The sequence below is a fragment of the Mya arenaria genome, chromosome 3 (genome assembly GCF_026914265.1).
Source record: "Mya arenaria isolate MELC-2E11 chromosome 3, ASM2691426v1".
Classification (NCBI taxonomy): Eukaryota; Metazoa; Mollusca; class Bivalvia; order Myida; family Myidae; genus Mya; species Mya arenaria.
In genome coordinates this window covers 92,070,295-92,085,019 of record NC_069124.1, presented here as the reverse complement: position 1 = coordinate 92,085,019, position 14,725 = coordinate 92,070,295, and the positions used below count along the sequence as shown (strand labels likewise).

At 38.4% G+C, this 14,725-nt stretch overlaps 2 protein-coding genes across 2 annotated transcripts; both read left to right on the top strand.

Moving 5' to 3' along the window:
• Window positions 1-4: 4 nt before the first annotated feature.
• On the top strand, window positions 5-5,386 carry LOC128226435 (E3 SUMO-protein ligase ZBED1-like). Its single transcript, XM_052936310.1, has 3 exons — window positions 5-118; window positions 3,719-3,883; window positions 3,974-5,386. The coding sequence occupies exons 1-3, from the start codon at window positions 5-7 to the stop codon at window positions 5,384-5,386; spliced, it is 1,692 nt and encodes a 563-aa protein (XP_052792270.1).
• Window positions 5,387-11,803: 6,417 nt separating this feature from the next.
• LOC128228391 (uncharacterized) lies at window positions 11,804-14,427 on the top strand. Its single transcript, XM_052939687.1, has 4 exons — window positions 11,804-11,956; window positions 12,694-12,934; window positions 13,693-13,829; window positions 13,969-14,427. The coding sequence occupies exons 1-4, from the start codon at window positions 11,914-11,916 to the stop codon at window positions 14,154-14,156; spliced, it is 609 nt and encodes a 202-aa protein (XP_052795647.1). The 5' UTR covers window positions 11,804-11,913; the 3' UTR covers window positions 14,157-14,427.
• The last annotated feature ends 298 nt before the right edge of the window (window positions 14,428-14,725 follow it).

Here is a 14,725-nt window from a genome sequence, read left to right as displayed (position 1 = left end):
GGTCATGTTACCTGAGGCCGATGTTGGATTGTCAATGATCGCCGTGTCCCCGGAGACAAGCGGCGATGGACCACAGATCGATAGCTGCATTCCATACCGACCTGCCCGGGTTACCACGGTAATCAACCGACATATGTCTGCATTAGAGCGCCAAGAGGAGTTATCGCCCTTTCTTAAAACATCCGAACGTAAAAGGACAACAGAGCAGAAAACAAAACACATTCGTGCATATATTGGACTAATAAACTACAAGCATATTAAATATCAGTGTAGAATACCAAAATCAGATACCAAACCTTGAATTGTACATTCGAAACTCCTCTGCCATTTATATCGTAAACAACCTCAGATGTAAATGGACGGTTTACAATGTCAGACATCGGTACACGTTAACTACGCTGCAAGTAGACCGCGTAGTAATTTTAATTTAGCAGTTAAACTTAGTGACTTAACTCTTGGGAATCTTAATTATGTTTGAAATAATTCACTTCACTGGCAATCAATTTAAACTTCGATCTACAGATGCAAGCTACAACACTACATGTAATTAATAATATAATTAAAAAAAATAAGATCTATTTCTATTGATGTACCACTGAGCATACATCCGAGGTTGTTTTTGATAAAAATGACCGAGGAGCTCCGAATGTGATTTGTTTTCATCTTAAATGCGTACGTTAAACGGTTACAAACATACTAAACGAATGCACACCAGCGTAACCATTTGTTATGGAACCCTATATCTAGCACATGCCATACAAACAATAAAATGAATATGTTCTTAGTCTTTAATAATTCATATTGGAATACTGCCTCGGAACGGTAATGGAAAGACGGAATCCACCCGGGATTTATGCCCGGCCAATTTTCGATATTGAAATTTCGATGTTGGTTTGACTCGGACATGTTTATTACAGAATTAAAATGATTTTTTTTCGCTATTGTTCTCTTGGACCCAGACCAGAAGACAGCCAATTCCACACTATGACAGTAAATGTTGAGGCCGTAGCAAGCAATCGACATGTTGGTTCGGCGATCGTCCTTTCGGTAACTATAACATAGTCCATGCACCTATTTTGGTGTGTACCACTCCGATTTCTGAGCAGCGTTATTGCATATATACTGCATTTTCCATTTTGTCCTGTCCTGTCACTCAAATTCTCCGATTATCCCCCAGTGGTGAGCCTAATCCTTGTCGCGTAAAAGCGGTTGATATCAAGCAAGCCAGTCAAGTTGTGACATTTCTGTTTCTCCGTTTGATTGCTAAATGGAAGTGGGTAAGTTAATTTCAAGTTCTTTGTCTGCAGAAATTATAAAAAATCTTAACAAGAACATAATTGGCATATCAAGATCTCATGTTCGTTCAACTCCGATGATGTCTCAGTTATATGTTTCCTTTCAAATACTTGGTCACTTGTTGACACACGTCGTAGGTTTTAATGAGTGCTATGAAATACTGCAAGACATGTTCAAGACGAGTTGCAGTTTTAACAGTTACTTCTTTAACAGCAGATCATTTCCTTTCAGATGTTTGAAAAGGTTGCTCTTTTTAAGGCGTGGTTCTTTTTTACGCGTGTTGTTTTTCATGAAAGTATTAAATGCATCAAAAATATTGAGAAGATGTTTTAAAATAAGGCTGTTGAATATTATCTTGACATTGAGTTGGTTTTGGATCTGAGATAACAAATAAACATTCCAGGTAAACATTAGAATACACTATTTGATTGATGAGAACCATTTTCTTTTCAAGGAAACGGTGTTATTAGTCCTGGTACTACCTTGATTATTCCAATTTACTTACATACATCTAATCACAGTGCATAGTGTAGTGATACATGACGTAAAGGGTGTGTGATTGCGGCTTTGGAGGTCGCCATTCGGTGCATCGTTACGGCAAGGTTATACATCTTTGTATGGCACGTGCCCACTGTTGGGTATCTACACCATTTTTCGTTCACATCTCCATTATCTTGCCGTTCTCGCTCTATTTATAAATCCATGCTTGCTGTGTTCAGCTGCTCGGGCATGTCTTCGTACCGATTGTGACAGATCTTTCTCCTGCCTTATACTTAAGTTGTGTAGTCCACTGTTAATCACATCCTCAACAACATATGACCCACTGCATCGGAAGTTTGTTTTGATCAGAGTCAGAGGGCAACATGTGCTGGTTGTAGGCCTTTACTATCTCCAAGCCTATTTATGAGGTCTAGCGCATATTCATATGTTGTTAGCGTCTCAATTTCAAACTAAAGTTCCATCAACGCTTGCATTTGGACCTCGTACAACTCTCTCATAATACTGTGCTCACCTCGAACACTTCCCGCAGGCAAATACACATCCCAATAATTTGGCCTTTCTTGGCACATGCGCTTCAAAATGATATTGAAAATGCCGTTCATTCTCTCACATACACCGTTATATCTCGGGATATAGGGTTTTGTATATCTGTTTTACATACACCACCCGAGCTGCCTCATTCAATAGTCACTCTGTCAATCAGTTGCTCTTTTGGGAATCCAATCCGACAGAATATTTCTAGCAATGCTTAAGCCAGTCGTTCTGTCTTTATCGCTGTCATCATATACCAGATGCTTGTTCCGGATACTGGTGCTAAAGGCCGGACCAAATCAAAGCATACTCTTTGGAATGTTTCATCCATTACCGGCATATCATCAAGCGGAGTCATTTTTAACTCGTCTCTTAAGAGTTGTCTTCTGGCAAACATCTGAAATGTCTCTACAAATCGCTTGTGATAAATGACGAGCAAAACCTGCTCAGTGTTCCATCTTAAGCGTAATTTGCCGAAAGGTAACCACCGGCCATTTATCGACTCATGTGCCAGAGTTGTCACTCTCTGTCAATGTGAAATTGGAGCACATGTTTGCGACACCATGGGCTATCCCTATCCCGTTTTCATTCCAATTACCAGATCACAGATCAGCGTGCTTAATAGAATAGCTTCAATTTTGCCCGTGTAGTACGGTGATTCAACCGTAATACGTGCCGTCCGTATTGCTTTTCCAGCTCCATCTATTGTGATAATGACTAGGGATGGAAGCGAATATCCGAATATCCGGATATTAGATTGGTATTCGGATACTAAAATTGGTATTCGGATATTCGTATAATTTTCTTAACATTTTTTGTATAAATTATGCGGTTAAAATGGTCGATTAATTAGTGTAGGTCTTAAACATCTTAGCGTTTAGACTGTTTCAGGTGCTGCACAGACTGATTGGCGAAGCGCGATGGGTGTCATAAACCGTCTGCTATTAATTGGTTGTTTGCACAAGGCGCGAGATTGCATCTTTTGAAGGGTCCATGGTCCTGTTTATGAAAACAAGTGTTGTTTATGGTGTCTGAAGTCGCTAATTGGCACTAATTGGCAGTAGTTGACATCAATGATGACGTATATGATATGTGCATTAATCCATACGATTTAACTGTCCAATCACAAAGTAACGTCATGCAATCAGTAGATTATTCAATCAATTATCTTAATGAATATGCATAAATCAAGTATTGATGTCTGAATAAAATTATTAGAAAAAAATCGTTTCATTTCTATTTTATTCCCAATCAGTTAACATCGTTTCAAAGTTTATCAATTGAGCAATCTTGTCAAAACTGGAACTATGCCTCCGAAAGTGACTTCTAGTGTTTGGAAGTATTTCACTTAAACTGAGGATGGTAAAAGTGTTGTGTGTAACTTGTGTAGTGTGAAACTTGTGTATTGTGGTGGGACTTCAAATCTAAGGAATCACATGAAGAAGCATCCTGTGTGCAGTCCGCCATCAACTCCGTACGTGACTGCCTTCCACTCAGCGTCGTCGACGGCCAGGGGTTCCGTGATATGATGGCCTTGGCGGCACCGTCTTATACAGTAAGTGTTATACAAATGTATTGTATACATGTACTGCACGTGCAATCATTTTGATATTGTCATAACTTTTATAACTATGATATATTTCAGGTACCTACCCGGCCGACAGTTCGTGCGAGGGTTGAGAAGAGGTACGCAGACGAACGCTCCAACATCATCTCCCGGCTCGAGAAGGCGACGTCTGTCTCCCTCACGACAGACACGTGGACGTCCAACTCTACCGAGAGTTTTATCACCGTGACAGCCCACTACCTTGACGCCGAATGGATCCTCCATTCGGACGTCTTGATGACCAGAGCAATGCCAGAGCGTCACACAGCCGAGAACATCGCGTCCCGCCTACTAGAATGCGTAAGGGAGTTCGGTCTCACGGGCAAGGTGGAATGCTGCGTCCATGACAACGCCCGCAACATACAGAAGGCCGGCACACTCTGTCCAGATTGGGGAGACCACTCCTGCTTCGCCCACACTCTCCAGCTCTGCATCAAGCCAGTCCTCGAACTTCCTTCTGTCTCCAAGGTCCTGAGCAAGTGTCGAAAGCTGGTAGGGCATTTCAAGCACTCAACGACAGTCACCGCTGAGCTACACCGTCGCCAGGAGCGGATGCGGAAGGAGGGCGAGAAGCAACCGACACTGGCCCTCATCCAGGACGTCCCCACGAGGTGGAATTCCACGCAGCTGATGTGTAGCCGCCTCGACAAGCTACGCCGGGTGGTCACTGACATCATGCTTGACGATGACGTCACGAAGGAGGCCGACTGCGATCTCCTTCTGAGAGACGGCGAGTGGGGCATCGTTGCCGACATATCCACAGTCCTTGGGCCGTTCACCCACGTGACCACCTTCATGAGTAAGGACAAGGACGTATCCATCGGGGAGATGTTTCCCATCGTGTATAGTTTGGTTGGGAAAGTGTTGCAGCCCTGCAACAATGAAACAGCACTGGTCGCCTCGATGAAGACCACTCTCCGGGATGAGATGACGGAGAGGTTCCAGCCAGGCCGAGATGAAACTGTCGAGTCCCTCCCGATGCTCGCCTCACTTCTGGACTCTCGATATAAGAAGTTAAGCTTCCTGCCCAGGCAGCTACGACGAAGGACACACACCATGCTGGAGGGCCGCCTTGACGATGTCCCGTTCAAGGTCAGCTCGCGCGATGACGGTGACTGTGCCACACCTGCTAAGCGACCACGGCTTGAGTTCATGGTCACAGCCCCGGAGTCATCGGTGGAGGACGATCTTCAGCTGTACCTTGCCGGGAAGATGGATGATGCAACACCAGCCCTCGAGTGGTGGCGGCGCAACGAGAACCGTTTTCCGAAGGTCGCGCAAGTGGCCCGTAGCGTCCTCGCGGTTCCCGCTACATCTGTGCCATCGGAGCGCGTATTTTCGTCCGCCGGGCTTGTTCTGAACAAGTTGCGCAACAGACTTAACAGTGACATTGTTGGTGCCATCTTGTTCCTAAACAAGAACATGCGTTCTGTGAAGTGTGACACTGAGTGAAATATGATGAACAGTGATTGCCATTGATAATGAAAGCATAGTGTATTCGGAACTGTGTGAATAATTGATGAATACTGAAAAGTAAATAACTGCATGTAAATGCAAGAACGTTTTGTAACTACTCACGTTTAGTGCGTCTAGTTCTAAGTATGTAGTATGTATATTATTTTTATAATTAATGTATTTGCATGTTATGTTATTACATGTTATTATGTTTGTACACGTTTGTGTCTAAATAAAGGCATGTAGGTAAAAATTAAATGAATGAAATCATCTGTATTCACGACTTCTTTCTTTTTTGAAATCTGAAATGAAAATGAAATGAAATGAACAATAAGTCAATAACGAATATTGAGGTGAATTAAAAGTGTTAAATCAGTACATTACAGAGTATCGTCATTTACAAACATCCCAAGGGCACATGTACATTATTCTAGAAAACTCATTGGTATGCCTATTAATATTTTGACACATTTATATGACGCACAATGGATGTAACGTATTTGTTTACGACTTAAAACGATAATGACGTAAAACAGATTAGTAAAAACACATCAAGCTTACGACGGATACCAACTGAAGTGTACTATTATTTCATATGATATGATAAAGGGTGTACATAGTAGAGGGTAAACGTTACATAACAAGGTGTACACATTCTTAGACAACAATTTCATACGAGTATCCGGATAGTATTCGGATAGTTGATACGAATATCCGAATACCAATTTGCTATCCGGTTTTCATCCCTAATAATGACACAACATTTGTCAAGCAGTTGGACCATACCAATTCTCGCTCCACAACAACTAATTCACGTTCAATAGTACTCGAACCTTCTGTTGCTTAAATTGCCGCCTGTCAATTTTAAAATGCACTAGACCTACAGAAACTGCACCATGTCTCAAGTCTCCGATTCCGTTCTCAGCTTGCGTCCCAACTGTTCTCTACTTACTCGGAGCATATCGGACCTATGTGATCACTCGGGGATCCAATCCGTCAATGCCCAGAACGATTTTGATCATCTATGATGGCTGGTTTCTCTTTAACTGCTTCGTAGGCAAGAAATTCTTTACCAAGGCTAGAAGCTTCATTTCCACACTGGGCGATGAAACAGTATGTGTAGCCGAAATAGGGGAATATCTGGAACTCAGCTTAAAGATAAACACCCTAGTCTTGACAAAATAAAGGAAAATGCCAAATGTCACCTGACTTTCACTTCACCCCGGTTACCGATAAAGATATTGGAAAATACATTGACAGGTTAAATCCAAAAAAAGCAACTGGTATAGATCTGATTCCTTTCAAAATCATCATTGCTGGCAAAATCACTTTACAGGTTCATACATGGCCATTGAAATTATTAGCCAAGGATCATTTCCAAATAGTCTTAAGCTAGCACAAGTTACCCCATTTTCAAGAAAGATGACCCCTTTATTGAAAAGAACTATATACCAGTCCGTGTTTTACCATCAATGTCCAAATTATATGAACGGGTCATAAGTGAGTAAATCATTTCGATAACATTTTTCATCCTTTCCTGGCAGCATTCAGAACTACATCTGGATTTCAAACTACTTTGTTAAGGCTGGTTGAAGAGTGGAAAAAACCTTCATGAGAACAATTATGTAGGCGCAGTTCTAATGGACCTCTCAAAAGCATTCGACTGCCTGCCCCATGATCTCATCTTATATAAGCTTAATACATATGGTATCTCACCCCAAGCATGTAGACTTATACACAGCTATCTTACAAACAGAAAGCAACGTGTCAAACTTGGTCAATTTACCAGTGAGTGTGACTCCATCCTGAAAGGCGTACCACAAGGATCAATATTAGGGCCTTTAGTTTTCAACATCTTCCTAATCGTTATATTTTACTTTATCAATAATCCAGCTTTATATAATTATGCAGATCAGAATACTCATTTTGTGTGCGATAAAAATCCTGAAGTTGTTAAGACCACTCTTAAGAAAGAAAGTAACATTTTGATAAGCTGATTGTCTACCAATTAAATGCAGGCTAACTCTGACAAATTTCAAGCAATTTTAGCTGGCTCAAAGTATTGTAAAGAAATAAAACAATTTAATATACTTAATCACAACATTTTATGTGAAGATAAATTGAAACTTAGGTGTTGAGGTAGATAGTTTAATAAATTTTGATGCCCAGATTTCTACAATATGCAGAAAAGCAGCTAAGCAATTGAATATTCTTCAAAGACTAAGCAAATTTTTGACAACCAATACTAAGCTTATTATCTTTAAATATTTTATCAGATTCAATTTCAACTACTGTCCTGTCGTTTGGCATTTTGGTAGCAAGACCAACACAGAAAAAATTGGAAAAGATTCAATACAGAACGAAAATCTTCCTCAAAGAGTTCAATTGGCAACATTACATTTGAGCAGGGTAAGATACATTGCTATTGAAACTTACAAATGTCTGTAAGGTATCTCACCAGAATATGTTCAAAACCTTGTAACTTTTAAGACATGTAATTTTAATCTAAGATACGAAAACTGTGTAGATGTTCCATCAGTAGGACCAACTATTAATATGGGAAAAACTCTTTCAGCTGTAAGGCCAGTCAGATTTGGAACAGCCTACTAAAGGAAATAAGGTGATCCGAAAACTACCAGGAATTTAGCAGGCTGATCAGCACCTGGACAGGTCCTTCTTGTAAATGTTCAATGTGCAAATAATACCTTTTGCTTTAATTTTTTTTAGAAGAAATTGAGAAATTATAAGATGTTTCGCTGAATATCTTCTGTCCTTTGTCTTATCGGAAAAGGAGTTTTGTTTTCAGTGGGATGGCCACTGGACAAGATAAGGCATTCAAATACCAGAAAAGATTTCAGCGGACTTTCTGAATAAAATAACAACTTATATTAAATAACATGCTTATATCTATTTATGATTATTTCAAATTTATATAACATCTGTCGAACACATACAACTACTTGTGTTTTCTTTCGGCAAATATTTTCTTTAGGTGTTACGACTTTACTTTTTCAAAAAACTTTCTTTTACAGTGATAGGTGTAATAACAAGATAACATGATAAATATAACACCTCCTCTAGGCAATACTTTCCAAAGATTTTTCCTATCAAGCTAGATTGTTTATTTTTTTAACAACTATACATCGATATACAAAGCTGTTGTCCCTTTGTATATTTTGCTACTTTCAATTTTGTTCATTCAATGTATATGATTACCCTTAAAGTTATACTTTTGAAACAACTAACCATTTTACAGTGGTATATCAACTAGTGGAACCGTGCGCGTATGGACTGGCCGGGAAAACTTGTTGATGTTATCACTGTATACAGTGCTCTCATTCAATTTTACTATTTGAATTTGTATGCATGAATATGATTACGAACGGCTTTTGTAAATACTTGCTCTAATATCTGATTATTTTTTTACATATATGCTTTAATTTCCAGGTCACAAGCCCATTGTAATTTTTTTATATGTTATGTATGTCTTTTATTCATGTCGGAAAATAGCTAATTGAGCTATTTTTTCTTGTTCACATATACCAGACTTTAAATAAAGAGTCTTGTATCTTGTAGCTTGTATCTTGGTGAGTTGAGTAGTGGATATTGTCTTTCTATTTATTACTTGAAGATATCGATGTAGTCCAAAATGTCACTTTTCAGATTCTATGAAATGTCACTGTTGTAGTAGTCACTGTTCTGAAACTGATTAAAAAACAAAATGTTTTCTATGTATACTTCATCTTAGGGGTGGGTGTGTGTGTGTGCGCGCGCGTGTGTGTGTGTGTGTGGGGGGGGGGGGTAATGCTTTGGGGTAGGGGTTGAAATTCTGATGCAGAGACAAGCATGTTAGTAGTGATAATATCCTAGGTATAATGGCTTGATGTAAATATGGAAAATGTGTGTACCGTTTGGAGTTATCATCCGTGCACCTCGACTTAGAGTATTTCTGTTTTCATGAAATTTAAACATTTATGGCATAAGCTGAAAACTAAATTAACAGCTGATCTCAAACGCGACGCCTAGCTGTCCCTAAAAATAACATACCCGAAAATGATATATAAAACCGCTAAATAGTTACCGGCAGAGGCTGGTGGAGACGACCCGAGCGGCCCAGCATCGAAGCTGAGGGTGCGGACTTGCTAAAGTGCCCTCCTTATAAGGACGCACATACTCAATTGGGTAAATAATGACAGACGCGTGAACATTTTGAAAAGCCTTGGCTGTAAAGAAATACAATTGAAACCTAGTAAAATCCTATACGAGTGAATTGAAAAAAGAGCCCTTTTGTGGGTTAGATAAGCTCTATGTATGAGGGGTGAGTGAAATAACGGTAATGTATGAATGGATAAATTAATCACAGACTTGGTTAAATATAAAACAATAATAAAAATGCACGAAATGGGATAATAAAGATGAGATGTCTATGATTAAGACAGGTAAGCATTGCAACAAACAAAACACATTACAAAAATACATGAACAACTGGAGTATCTGCTCTCATGAAGATGATTGTCAGCCTGAGTCCTGGCGAGAAAGAGACAGCACAAACAAAAAAGAAAATGGATTTCTGGTTTGTTATGATACTTATATTAAACAGATGGTTAGATGACAACTTTTTCATATACATCAACAAATGAAGAAATAATGGGTATTTAAGATCATTGAGCGTGGCTTTTCGCCATTTTATATTGGCATTTTAGCCAAGACTAGCTATTAAACGTATATGTAATGTTTTAATTACAGACTGAACAAATGTTAAGGAGAAATAAAGCTGATTCATTATGTTGACTGATAAATAAAAAAATAAGTGAATCATAACTACTTTAAATGGAAGAGATTTTTTTTAAATAACTCCGCCAAAATGTTAGTCGAAACTTCCGAATATATTTCATTTTAACGTTCTCCTTTTAAAGATGCACTCTCACAGATTTTGACTTTTTTTTGTCTTGGAATGAGCCATTTTTTGCGCAAATCCATGGGAACCAGTTATATAAGACTGCTGTCAAAAATATTATCGTAGATTTTTATATTTAAGTTAAAAAATTGATGTTTTATGCATTTTTCTTAAACCGTTTAAGCCATAAAACATTAATTTTCGAACGGAAATATGAAATCTGCGAACTGAATTTTGTATGCAATCTTATATTATTGGTTTGCATATATTTACGCAAAAATGTGCTCTTTCCAAGACAAAAAATAATTAAGTTGTAAAAATGGTAAATCTGTGAGAGTGCAGCTTTAAAAGAACGTCGCAGAATTGCTTTGTTAATTAGTCAGAACCTATAACAACAAGAACGATATATTAAGAGCGGAAAACACTTAATATGAAACCTAAAGTGAACATTGAAAACATTCATAATGAAGTAAGCATAAAATGTAATAGCTAAACAAAACTCAAACACATAAATGAAATACGTCTGAATTTTAAATTGTTATGCATCTTCCGCTGTTATATGGCTATGAATGTAGTTATATTTAATAAACAGAGACAAGGAAATGTACTTTTACTCGCAACACATGAAACCCTAGACAGGAACACATTGTACCCAATGCATTTTTTAGCAGTTCATTGGGTCACATATTTGAATTTTAAATTGTGTTTCTTTGTTCAGGTGAACGGGCGATATGTAGGTCGCTGGATACCCAATGTCTATTTAAATCTAACCATTGAAAATGTATCACGATATTACGTTATTTACAGCCACGGGTGAAATCTGATATTTTATCGACAATACCATTTTATGTTTGGTAAGTCATGATATTCCCTAGTAGTTTATAAAACAGAACATAAAGGAGTGTCTTAAAATGATATTGGTTTCTGATTCCCCTACAAGCTTTTTCAATCAATCAATCAATCAATCAATCAATCAATTATTATATCAACAAATCGCTGCTAAAACTACTGTGATTCAATAAAAGTTTCATAATAATAACAAATCTGGGCTGGTTTCATCCTAGTTCAATGTATTCATTTCTTTCAATTTCATTTCATCATCAACGTTGAATATGCAATATATAAGAGAGGCTGCGAAACACCCCTTGTAATTGTACGTGCACGTGCACGGGAAGCTGTTTGTGCAGTTTCTTATTAAAGTCGGTTGCAAAACCTATTTCTTTAAAAAAAATCTCGTGATTGTGAAGATGCAGCCGTAGTCCATCTTGCAGAAACTTATCACGCCTGTATGACGTAGATGACAAAATATTTCCACGAGAGCACGTGCGAACATGGATGACGTAGCACTCATAATATAAAGCAAACGTGCACGTACGCTTTTCACGACGTCTCTAATGACGTAATAAGAAATGAAAGAAGTTTCTACGTTTAGTTTCTTATATCCATAATGTAAAAAGACCATAAACGACACATTTATTCAGTATGCCCTATGTGGAATACTGCCAAGTATGGTGACAACTAAGACGGTCGATTTGCGCTCAGGTAAGCAGTCAGACGTCGTCTTTCCTCGGTTTGTCATCATCCACTAATCTTGGATCTATACAGTGCCATCCACCGACAATCCATCATGAGGAGAGAGGTGTATATTTTGCTGTTTCTCGGCTTTGTGGGTAAGTTTTCTTCCGACTATTATCTGCATAAATTTGATGACAGAGGGCCAACAAAATCAACCCTAAAACTATGTCAGTATAAACGTAATTGCAGGCTATTTCCTCTAAGCTTGTTTGGGTTTCTTTGTTGGTGCATACGTAAGAATCGATCTACGTAAAATAATGTACAGAAAAAAACTTTGTCATTCATCCACATAAAATTGCTAACACAAGGTTTAGTTTAGTACATATCAAACTTCAGATCCCGACATCACAATTATGTTAAACAATCTCGTATACAATGTATATACTATATATATATATATATATATATATATATATATGAGTTTGTTTAACATAATACATAATGGCACGGAAACGGATTGAAACGAAATGAGAGTTTAAAATGTTTCTCTTAATGTTTTTGGTTAAAAATTGAAATACATTCTTTCTTGCAATAAAGCAATACTATTGGTTTGTTTTGAAATCAATACACCCCTTATTTACATAAATTATTAAGCAAGGTATTATCAAACTATTGTGTAATGCAACTCCACAGGGAGTCTTCTTGTACACATAATTATAACATATATATACATGTAGCGCATTTAAATAAAGCATGAGCTAACATGGGCATCAAGTTCCCTTTCGCAATATTTGCTTTAATATAAGCATGCTTCAAATAGTGAATGAGGTGAACGGTTCACTTCCCTATGCCCATTTCTACAATTCTCAAAGATGTGCGTTTCTCATTGTAGCGGTGTGTGCGAGGTCCCCACCCGAGGACAAGCGTGACCATGATGACTGTGAGTGTAACGAGGACATGTATCACCATGGAGACCGCAGTGACGTCGATGCCCGGGACGACTCGGACTCGCATGAAGATGAAACTGATGGACACATGGACTGGGAGACTATGACGGAGGAAGAAAAGAGAGAACTCATGCGTCGTAAACACGAGCACCACGAGGAGAACCGAAAATGCTGCGAACACCACTGGTTAGTAGTGCTCTATTAGTTTATTTCGTACTGACAGTTTTAGCTGAAATGAATACAGAAGCGCAATGAACATCAGTGTGAAATTCCATAACAGGGGATTCTTGTACTTGTAACATTAACTGTAACCAGATATGGAGCGCCTACCTACATCTTAAATCACTGATAAAACGTGAAAGTATAATATAGAAAGTAGTTTGATAGCAAATAAAGTTGTGTGCGTGAACCTATAACTGGGTCAATAAAAACCCATCAGGATAAGGAGAAATCTCGTCATCACATTCTTTGTACAGTATCTATATGTGTTTACATTCCACATGTTTCATAATGAGTTCACACTGACATGTTGTCCTATATGTTTCACCAAGTACGAGATGGCAAGGATCTTGTATCCATAATTGTGAATCAGAAAATAATCTGCTTGTTGCCAATGACAACTTCAGCTTTATTAAAAACAGAATAGTAGAAGCAACGAATATGCTTAACAATGCATAGTTGCAAACAATCCTACGTATACTATTTATCAGAATAATTAATCTGTAATTGATAGCTCTAACATTTTCAAGTCGAAGTAATGAATAGTTTGCATTTGAAGTCATCCTGCAAGGTATGTCTTTTTTAAAAGTGTCAAGGAACATCACTGCTTTTATTGCCCCTACAGGAGATTGGGAGTATTCATAGTTTGCCCAATTATATTTACCAAGGTGCACTATCTTATTTGATGAGACTGTGTATATTCCCCGTGTTTTCTTTCGTGACAGGGGAAAGAAGAAGATTGTCATCGCTCTGGCCTTCTCCTCCGTCGCCCTCGTTATCATCGCCGTCGTTGTCGGCTACTGTTGCTACAGAAAACGTTGTAAGAAAAACTGCAAGACGACCCCGGATAGCAAATACAAGGGTGCGCATTTGGATTTGACTTCTTTGACAAAATGCTTCATTAGCCAGCAGCTGTTAAATTGGTTGGAATGTTCATGCTCGCCGTTGAATGCTTTTCATTTTTGACCAATCTAGATTATTCCCATGTTTTTTTTATTCAGAGTCAGTATCCCAAATATTGTCTGTGCCGCCAGTAGAGACGGTTTCCGGGGAGAATAAGTACCCACTTCCGGAAGGTGACATCGCGACTTCCGGTTCCCCGCCTCCCCCGTACACCACCCTGCCCGGGCATGGCGTTGTCCTCGTGTCACCTCCCCCGTACCAGACGTACCCTACAACCGCACACTGAATTATGACAGTTGTTTCGTGGTTTTGAATTTTAAATAGTGTATGTGAACAATTGTCTGTATGTGAGTATATATGTGAACTGTTAACTTACGAGGAATAATAATGAGGCTGCGTTAGACATTTGGCTGCAGATTTACGTGTAGACAGGACTAAAGTTATGTTGTGTTTTGAAATTTGAGATGTTATTTCCTGCTGGTTCAGAGATGTTGTTGTTTGTCTCCTTTTTAATACATGTTTGTTATTGTGGTTTCATTACAATCTTTCAAAACTGATGCTTGTTCTGAAAAAGTTTGCAGCGTATTTATTGAACAGGGTTGTTCCCTGTTCAGTGTAGACACAAACTCGACACTCACAACACAAAATGCCAATTAATAGTAACAAGTGTCGTCTGCCTCTTTACCACCAAAAATATAGTTTGAGAAAGTGCGGACTATATAAATTGCAAACTATGTTCCAATAACCGAGCTAGATTTGACATAACAAGAAGCAATCATAACGCAATATCTATTTTAATCATTTAATTTGTTGAACTTAGATAAAAATAATAATAAAGTAGTATCCCTGCGCCCA